Consider the following 9,868-nt stretch of genomic DNA (forward strand, 5'->3'; position numbering starts at 1 on the left):
CACAGCATACCCCCAGGTTCGCCAGACGCACGGCTGCTCCACCCTCGCGGGGACGCCAGGTGGCGCCAACAGCTCCTGCCACGGGCCCCTCAGAGTCCCCACTGAGGTCCTGACACCGCCTGCTGCAGGGGCGCAAAAGTGCACTTTCACTTTTAGGAAGATCCACTTTTTCTGTTTGAGCTTAAATACAAGGCAATTTCATCAATACAAATATACAACTCACGACAGTAATTCGCAATTTTAAAATATTTGCCTAGAATAAGAATTTATCTTCTGAAGTCAGTTTCCCGAGCTGCAGCCTGTGGACACCCAGGTGAACCTCGGACGTGATCTCAGAAGTCTCTCTGGGTGTTTCTCAAATAGGAAGGACACTTGCCTAGCATCCTTCCCATCAGTGGATCTATGAGCTCACAGCACGTGCCTCTCCGAAGGAGAGGGACAGGCCGTGGCTGGCTGAACCGGGGCCGGAGAGGGGAGAGCACCAGGAACGACTTGCCTCGCCCGTGGGCCGAGAGAATGCTCCGCATCCCAGCTTCATGTCCTGCTGAACTCTCCTCGGTAGACGCAGCCGTCCTGCCACTCCTGCACACCCTGGGTGAGCTCGATGCAGGCCTCCTTCAGGTCCTGCTCCCTAAGGGGACCCTCGGGCTCCTCCTCTTCCCCCTCTGGGGCCTCCGGGATGAATCTAGGAAGATGAAGAGCAAGGGGAGGGGAGACCAACGCTGGCTGAAGGTCTTAGGGCCACTGGGTACCGAGATCCACACACCATCTTATCTCAACCAGCAACCCCCGAAGCTGATTGCATAGCTATCCCACCGGGGCGCCCGGTGCCCCGCGGAGACGCTCACACCGGCTTGCTGAGCCTGGGCCGGCGGTCTCCACCTCGGACACCCATCTCGTGGTCAAGCAGAGGACGGCAGGTCAGCCCCCCCGGGGGAGATAGCGCTAAAAGCTCCCAACGCCCCCCAGGAAGAGCGCAGAGGCCCCACATGAGACCTGAGGACACTGAGGCACAAGGGAGTAAATTAACTTGTCCACAGTCACGTGCTAGCACGCGGTAGGGCCAATACTTGATCAAGCCCTGCCTGACTCCAAAGCCGGTCGCTTCCGTTCAGTTAGTGTTTGTGGAAGGCACAGAGCAGGAGCTCATGGCTTGGTTGGGGAAAAAGACGAGGGAGGTGCCGAGGGTCACTGGGAGAGAAGGGTTAGCTGCCTGGACCAAGAGGTCACTGGGGAAACCTTTATGGGAGAAGAGTCCTAAGTGGGGTTTCAGAGGATGAGTAGGAGCTCTCTCAACAGAAGAGAGCGCATTTCAGGGAACTGGACTAGTACGTGCAAAAACGCAAGGGTGGGAAAGAGCATGAGGCCTTTCTGCCACCGAAGCAGTTGTAGCTTCCTGGAGAGAGAGCGAGGAGGGGCTCTCTGGAGGCACAGGGGTTGGGGTTCTCGACACAGACTGCCCCTTGGAACAGGGGAAAGGGATAAGAACACCTGATGACCAGGCCCTCCCCCACGAGCTGGAGTGGTGGGAAGGCGGCAGCTGTGCCAGGATCCCAGGGTTCCAGGAGCACTTCCTCCACCCTGCGATCTGTCTCCCAATTCACCTCTTTCTTCTCCCTTGCTCCCCTCTCAGCCCCCCAGTACCACCTTGGTTCCTAGGTCCGCTCTCTACCTCTTATCCTTTCCCCTCAGGTCCCATCTTTGCTTTGCTCCAACTACAGCTTGCGAAGCTAAGCAGAGACAAACCGTGCTGTCTTTAAAATTTGTTTGTGAAGAGAAAGAAAAGCAGTCAACTAAAACTGCCTGTTAAACCATCCCACCTGCTGAGTTGAGCAGTGCCCCCCCGCCCCCCCCAAAAAAAGATAAGTTGAAGTCCTAACCCCTGGGAATGACCTTATACAGAAAGTGTCTTTACAGATGCGATCAAGTGAAGAGGTCAGACTGGATTCGGGTGTGCCCCAAACCAAATAACTAGTGTCCTAGAGGGAGAGGGAGATTTGGAGACACACACGCAGAGGGCAGAATACACTTCCATTGTTTTCAGCCTATGGGTTTGTTGTAATGCTTTGTTATGTTGACTCTAGGAAACTCACACATCACCCAGAATAAAAGACTGACTTAACAGCAGCTAAAACTATTTGTTTCAGCAAATCTGACAACTTCCTGAGGCTGGCAAAACAATTCTAAATACTAACATGTGGCCCAAAAAAGGTGTTCTGGAAAATTCTATAAACTGGAAAAAAATGCAATATGAAATGCTGAAATTCTGCTTATGTTCATAAGAATATATGCACTGGTATTTTTAAAAACCAGGCATACAAAGATTAAAAAGCCCTATTTCCACAAATTGATACAAGTCCTACAATGATGCTGAACAATATATTCCAAGAGAATGTTTTCATAGGAAAAATATACTAATATTCATCGACAATATTCAAGACTATTAGTTTTTAAAGTTTTTGGTGAATAAACTTGGTAAAAATCAGCAAATTAGTAGTTCAGCAAACTGACCTTTAGGATGACTGGCTTTCAGCAAGTTAGCTGTTCAAATGACCGGTGATGGTGTTAGCAAATCTGAACCTGCGATTATAGTTATGAAATTTAGTGAAATATGGCTGCTGACTTGTGCATGGGGAAGAAGAGTGGCATTTCTATTAAAATTCAGTTGAAGGCTTTGAAAAGTCAACAAAAGCCACTTAACAATTGTAATCAGGGCTTCCCTGGTGGTGCAATGGTTGAGAGTCCACCTGCCGATGCAGGGGACGCGGGATCGTGCCCCGGTCCAGGAGGATCCCGTGTGCTGCGGAGTGGCTGGGCCCGTGAGCCATGGCCGCTGGGCCTGAGCGTCCGGAGCCTGTGCTCTGCAATGGGAGAGGCCGCAACAGTGAGAGGCCCGCGTACCGCAAAAAAAAAACCCCAAAAAACTGCGATCAAATTAGATACATGTGAGACACTGTAAAAGATTTGTGAGTAAAAGAATATTTTAAAAAATTCCAAAAGGACTCTACTGGCTGACTGCTTCTCAAGTGCTTTTAAGTTCACATGAAGGAAAGCAAGGGAAACTGGAAGTCATGGCCCGGCACCGAGGGCCACTGAGTATCGCCTCAGCTGACCCACAGGAAAAAGTGAGCAGATGTATATGTGTGATCATGACTCATCAGAGGAAAGTAAGTGGATATACATGACAGGTAGTAGGTCAAAATACAATGTTTAAGGAAGTGGGTAAAAACCTTGCTTACTTTTTAGATCAACTAAATGATGGTTAGGTTTTTATCTTTTATCAGAATCACACGGAGGGCATGGTAACACACAGCTTCCTGTGTCTCACTCCCAGGGTTTCCGCTTCAGCAGGTCCTGAGTAGGTGGACTCCTGAGAATGTGCATTGCTACCAAGTTCCCACCACGCTTTGAAAACCACTGGGCCATGGTGTGGTGGGCAGGTGGTGTCGACTGAAAAAAGAAAAAGCACAACCTGAGAATTACGAGTTAAGTTTCTTGGGGGGCAAAATGAGGACAATACCCGAGGAGGCAGCATGTCAGATAGCTCGGAGAAACTGCTCTGAACAGGTAGCGGGGAGGTCAGTACAGACGTGACTCTGGTGAAGGGGGAGGACATGCAATCAAGCACATATTTTTTGCAGGTTTCTGCTCGTCACGAGGAGCAGACATCACCATGAGGGATTTTAGTGCCTTTCTACATAAGAGGAGAATCAAGAAGTGGGCTCATAAAATCTTCTCCTGAAAATATCTAACCATCTGAAGAACTGTTCTGCCAGTTTTTCCTAGAGTACGGAGTGCCACATCCCTGATCTCTGCCCTGAATTCCTGTCAGGAGGTGTTGAAGATCAGCAGCTGCATTGGCTCATAATTTAATCCTTGTAGAGGCAGATGGTCAGTGCCAATTTGTAGGTGACAAGGGAATAGAGAGAAAGGATGATGGACAGGACAAAGCAGGAGGAGCCCTGAACGCCAGGTTAAAAACAGAAGCAGCAAGACATTTTTAAACAGGAGGGCGGTGCAGTCAGATGTGTGCTCTGAGAGGTTTCAAGACTTTTTGCCTGGGACCCATTGTAATACCCCCATTTCATATCATGAGCCAGTACAAACTAACTCAAAAAATTATGAGGAAAAACTCCATGCACGCACTCTAATATTTTCATGTAGTCTGTTCTTTTCTATACCATTTTACTAAAAATAAAATATAGGTCATAACCCACAAAACTGATTTCACAACCCACTAACAGATCACAACTTGCTGAGTCAGGACCGACATTCAGAAAAGCACTGCTTTCAAAAGCGGATTCCGGCTCCAGTGAGGAAGGCTGGGAGGCTCCCCTCAGGAGGCTGGTGCCAAGCCCAGAAGAGGGTGGCCCAAAGCCAACACAGCATCAAGGTGGACAGAATGGATCTGAGATACTCAGGATGACTCGTTACCGATTTGTTAACTCAGTGGGGTGAAGGAGTGTGAGGTTATCAGTTAAGAGGCCTTGGAACAGAAAATCCACCTCAAATATCCAACAGCAAAGGGTGATTGGGTGGCTCAGGAAACCGAACAGTCCAGAAGCTGGAGGCTCTTCAGGTTTGGTTTGATTCAGTGGCCCAGCAATATCTTCGAGGACCGTTTCTTCAGCTGTGCTTTCAACCAAGGCTGGCTTCCCTTTGTGCTCATAAGAAGAGGACAGAGGTTTCCAAGCCCCTCTCTCCTCTCTAGTTCACATGGCAGCCCAAGCCCTTTCCCGAAGCAGTCATGGGGGTATAGGCGTCATTGACTGGACATAATCAGAAGCCCGATTCTGGAGCTGGGGGACAGGGAATCTCCACCTACTTGGATGGCTCCCGTGAACTCTGGGAAAAATGGGAATCCCATCCCAGGAAAGTCAGAATCCTTCCTTAGGCCACAGAAGAAGGAAACGGATGCTGAGAAGGCCTCTATGTAGGTGATGTCTGGACCTGTGAAGACCAGTGAAGACCTGGTTACACACCAACGTTTGAATCTTTAGCTCAAGGGAGAACCCCAGGTAGCAAAAAAGATCTGACAGTTACCAATGCTTGGTGGCTTTGGCTAGAATGGAGAGAATCAAGGTCACCCAGAGAGACTGTATAGGTTCATTTTGTCAGGTTTATTGAGTACTCTGTGTGTGTGTGGGAGGGGGGGCATGGGTGTACTGGAGAATAATTTCTGATAGAATGGATTGCAAATCTTAAGTAAATGATGCAGGTGAAGCAGAAAAAATGTTTTCATATTATTAGAATACAATTGAAATGGCAATAACTAGATGCATGCAGGACTGGAAGACAGTTAACTTTTCACTGAAACCAGCCCCTGAAAGACACTGGACCTCAGAAAAATCTAGTGAAGAGGGCTTCTTACATGGCAACTGTGTAATTAAATGGTATTAATTATTTAAAGTTACAGTAGTAATGCAAAAAAAATAATAATTGAGAAAAATAAAAACAAAAATATTGGTCTGTGAAAAAATGATGAAAAGCTAACAATAAGTAGCTTTATTTTATATGAACCATGTTTTACAATAAAAGGGAAAATAAAATGCAGAAATTACACAGAGTGATTTATTAGGAAACAAATAACAAAAAGGAATGTACATAAAGCTATACTAAAGGGCACCTCACCTGGCGATGCGGTTATAAGAGAATCAGTTATTAAGGGGCCTACCTACAAAACGACGTGGCGGATACTGGTCAGTGCCCAGATGAGAATCTGTGACAGGGTCGCCTGCTCCTCTGCACACCAGCCACAGCTTGAGAAGCGCACCTCCCCGAGCCCCGCCCAGCTGGAAACCTCCACGTTCGCAGGGACAGGCACCAGCTACTCTCAGATCTCCCGGCTTGCAACCTGCGGGGCTCTGGTATCCAGCGAGGGGAAGCCCATTCCTCCCCGCAACCCGAACCCGCCCACCTCACTGCGGCCAATCAGACTCTTCCGATGGCCACCAGGCCAGCCAACGGCCGCAACCCCCAGCCTCAGCCAATCAGAGGAGGCCGCTCCCGTTTAGACCTGACCAATGAGGAGGCGGCCAGGGCTTTGCGGGCGTGCCCGCTCGTGCACAACCACTACAGGGCCCACCCCGGGGGCCTCTAGGACCCGGGGGCGCCCGGCTGGCCTCCCGACGGCCCAAAATAGACACCCGTGCTGGGGGCCCGAGAGCCGGTCATGGACGCGGAGCAAGCCGGACGCCGCGGGACCACCAATGCCGCCCCGCCGCCGTTCGTGCGCGTCGCCCCCTCGCTCTTCCTCGGGAGCGCGAAGGCCGCGGCCGCCCCGGACCTGCTGGAGCGCGCGGGCGTCACCCTATGCGTCAACGTTTCGCGCCAGCAGCCCGGCCCCCGCGCGCCCGGCGTGACCGAGCTGCGCGTGCCCGTATTCGACGACCCGGCTGAGGACCTGCTGGTGCACCTGGAGCCTACCTGTGCCGCCATGGAGGCCGCGGTACGCGCCGGCGGTGCCTGCCTCGTCTACTGCAAGAACGGCCGCAGCCGCTCGGCCGCCGTCTGCACCGCCTACCTCATGCGTCATCGCGGCCTCACGCGGGAGCGGGCCTTCCAGGTAGGGCGGGACTTTCTCGTGGCGGGGCTTCCGGCGGGAAGAGGCGGGGCCTTCTGGGAGGGGCGAGGCCCTAGGCAGGGGCGGGGGCCCGCCCGTGGGGGCGGGGCTTCGAGGAGGGCCCGCTCGTTGGGGCGGGGCCTCCGGGCGTTGGGAATGGCAGCGGAGCTTGCAGCCGGCGCTGCGCGGTGTCTAGCCAAAGCCTCTCGTTTGCAGACTGTGAAGAGCGCCCGCCCGGTGGCCGAGCCCAACCCGGGCTTCTGGTCCCAGCTCCAGAAGTACGAGGAGGCCCTGCAGTCGTCCCGCCTGCCCGGGGAGCCCTCGGGCCCGACTGAGCCCTAATGGGTCAGCCCTTGCGGACGGCCCAACCCCAAAGCGGGGCGCTTGGAGTTTCCTGCAGCCTCGGGGTGGGAAGAGGTAGTTCATGCACTGACTGGGGGGTGGTCTGTCCTCTCCTGCCTCACGTCCCCACGGATTTTTTATTTTCTGCAACCTCCTGAAGGTCTCTGTCCCGCCTTGACGGTAGGGCTGGGGTGTGTCCGCCGAGGAGAGAACTGAGAACCGTACCTCCCGTCGTCAGCAGGTTTATTAGACAGAGCTTGGTCAGGAACGTCAAAACCACTTGAGGAATTTTAGCCAGAAACACATTTACTACAGAGAGATGGAGGCCAGGGAGCCAAGGTCAGGAGATGGGGAAGTACAGGAGTCATGGAGACCCGCCACCCGGTTCCTGGCTGCCTGCCACTCTGATGTGGGTGGCTTCTGGGGGGCTGCTGGCAGAACCTCATGCCTGCCACCTGCTCAAGCCACAGAGGCTTTCCCAAACCTCACACTGGCCCCATCACAAAACGCAACATGCGATTCAGGTGGTGCGGGCCCAGTTTCCAGACTTGTAGCTGCTGTGACACGTAGTGAGGGCTCGAGGCTGTGTGACAGACCACCCAATGTGGGCACCCTTGGGGGTCTCAGTGTCCGTACCCACCTCCTACCTTACTGGCCTCCCAGTTTCAGCAACAGCAATGAGTCCCAGCCTAACATCCTGCAGCCAAGGTCATGTCAACAATGCAATGACCACCCATGTCTCTGAGCCTGTTGGTTCCTCTTCTGGTTCAGAGGCACCCCGCCTGGACACACTACAGCCTAAAGACTATACTAGAAAACTAATCACCACCAACACTCCTTAAATAAGATAGTGGGGAAAGAGTAAAGGAAAAATTGGGTAACACGTATGAGTTACAGATAACATAATCCCTGGTTAATATACAAATATATACATAACAAGGTTATGAATAAAATACTGTAGTTGATGTTTATCATTTTCCTTGACCCTCAGCCAATGCCTCAGGTCCTGGTCTTTCCTAGTCGGGTGTCTGATGAGCCCTGAGTGGTCCTGCCTGCACTGGCGCGCTGGCCTCTGTGACCTCTGCAATACAACCAAGGAGTACTGGGGGGCATCAGGAGAATGCCCTGAGTTCCAGCATACTCCTCCTGGCTCTCCTGAGCAGCAGCAAAGCCCTGCTGCCCCTTGAAAGTCAGGATCAGGGAATTCCCTGGCGGTCCAGTGGTTAGGAGTCGGTGCCTTCACTCCTGGGACCCAGGTTCAATCCCTGGTCAGGGAACTAAGATCCTGCAAGCTGCATGGTGCGATCAGTCACCTCACCCAGCAGAGCAACTCCCGACTTGAGGCTTGTGGAGCCCAGATGGTGAAGTGGTGTCTCAGCCTCCCGTCCAGCTGTGTCCCCACATGGAAGCATCCTACCTGCAGATGAAGACCTCTGACCCAGCAGAGCCCAAAGCTGTGGGGATGGGACGCTCACACTCTGCGAGTGATGCACTGGGGCGGTTGGGAGAGGGTCTTCCTCCTCCCAACCCTCTTGCACATCTGGGCTTCCAGCTGTGACGGTCCCTGGCTCAGAGCACACACCACACCCTGCAGGTCAGCACCCAGCCCGGTGCGATGTCACCAGTCAGCAGCCCCCACGTCCAAGAGCCACAGCCCTCGTCATAACGCAAATGCAGCTCTTCGTGGCTCACCCGACTCTCACACAGCTTTGGAAGCTTGCCAGCTGCCACTTACTCGCCACAAGCCCCTCATAGCTCGTGTCACTTTTCATCAGCCCCATAAACAAGCTCCTGCTGTTGCCTCCACGTGGCAGGTGAGGCTCCGGTGGCTCTGTCTGTAACCTCAGGTGAGCTGAGCGGTTTGCCAGCTAGGAGGTCAGGAGCCAGGACCTGAGCCCACGTTTCTACCCCGTGTGCTCATGACATCCTTGCTGGTACACCCCCTCACCTGCTGACCTGGCCCTGGGTGACAGGGCTGCCAGGATGTCAGAGCCCGGGCCAGGCTGAAGGACATCTGTGGGTCCCATCAGCCTTTTGTCCCACCAGCTCCATTCTGAGAACCATCCAGCTTCGGCTGCCACCAGAGGCCCAGGTATCCCTAGGACCTCTGACCCAGGGACAACACAGCCCCCAGCTGAACACCACAGGCTTCCTGGAAGCCCTCCTGCCTCCGTGTCCACCTGCTGGCAAGTGAGGCCAGGGACCCACTCCCCTCCCAGTGCCGGCGCACTTGAATAGGGGTACCTAGTCCACGTGCATCAGGGGAGAGCTGGGGTGCAGGCGGAGTGTCAGCTGCATTAGCCCACCCAAGCCAGCCAGCATTTGATCATCAAAAGGCTGGTGTATGAAAATTCCTATGGGAGAAGCCCCAGCCTCTAGCAGTCCCGGCTTTCAGGTTCCTCTCCCCTAAGTGGTTTGGGGTGGGGTGACAGGAGGACTACGCTGCAGCCACCCTGGACCTTTGTCAGCAGGCAGTGCCCCCGTCCCCCAGCACTGAAGGCGCTGTCCTCTGCAGGACAGGGACAGGGTGGAGAGTGGAGACGACCCCTGTGGCCCGCACAGTGCCTTAGTGGGCTGCCTTTAATACCATAGAACAGGTCTGTTTGCTCCCGTAAGACTGGCTTGTGTTGGTTCCTTACAAAAATGTGGGGTGGGGCTTCCCTGGTGGCGCAGTGGTTGGGAGTCCGCCTGCCGATGCAGGGGACGTGGGTTCGTGCCCCGGTCCGGGAGGATCCCACATGCCGCAGAGCGGCTGGGCCTGTGAGCCATGGCCGCTGGGCCTGCTCATGCGGAGCCTGTGCTCCACAGCGGGAGAGGCCACAGTGGTGAGGGGCCCGCGTGCCAAAAAAAAAAAAAAAAATGTGGGGTGGAAGGCACCGCCCCCGCTGGGGGTGGGTGGGCAGAAGTGGTAATAGCTCCTCTGGACCTGCAGGACTGCCCCATTCCACCGCTTCCGTGTGCAGA

General features: G+C 53.8%; 1 protein-coding gene across 1 annotated transcript; it reads left to right on the top strand.

The window, feature by feature from the left end:
* Positions 1–6,122: 6,122 nt before the first annotated feature.
* On the top strand, positions 6,123–7,779 carry DUSP28 (dual specificity phosphatase 28). Its single transcript, XM_082841762.1, has 2 exons — positions 6,123–6,565; positions 6,779–7,779. The coding sequence occupies exons 1-2, from the start codon at positions 6,173–6,175 to the stop codon at positions 6,902–6,904; spliced, it is 519 nt and encodes a 172-aa protein (XP_082697888.1). The 5' UTR covers positions 6,123–6,172; the 3' UTR covers positions 6,905–7,779.
* Positions 7,780–9,868: the final 2,089 nt, after the last annotated feature.

Source organism: Leucopleurus acutus, assembly GCF_964270905.1.
Source record: "Leucopleurus acutus genome assembly, chromosome: 6".
Lineage (NCBI taxonomy): Eukaryota > Metazoa > Chordata > Mammalia > Artiodactyla > Delphinidae > Leucopleurus > Leucopleurus acutus.

Coding starts and splice junctions, on each gene's coding strand:
- DUSP28 (XM_082841762.1), top strand. CDS start 6,173: ATGGACGCGGAGCAAGCCGGACGCCGCGGGACCACCAATGCCGCCCCG. Junction 6,566..6,778: donor CGCGGGAGCGGGCCTTCCAG/GTAGGGCGGGAC, acceptor TCTCGTTTGCAG/ACTGTGAAGAGCGCCCGCCC.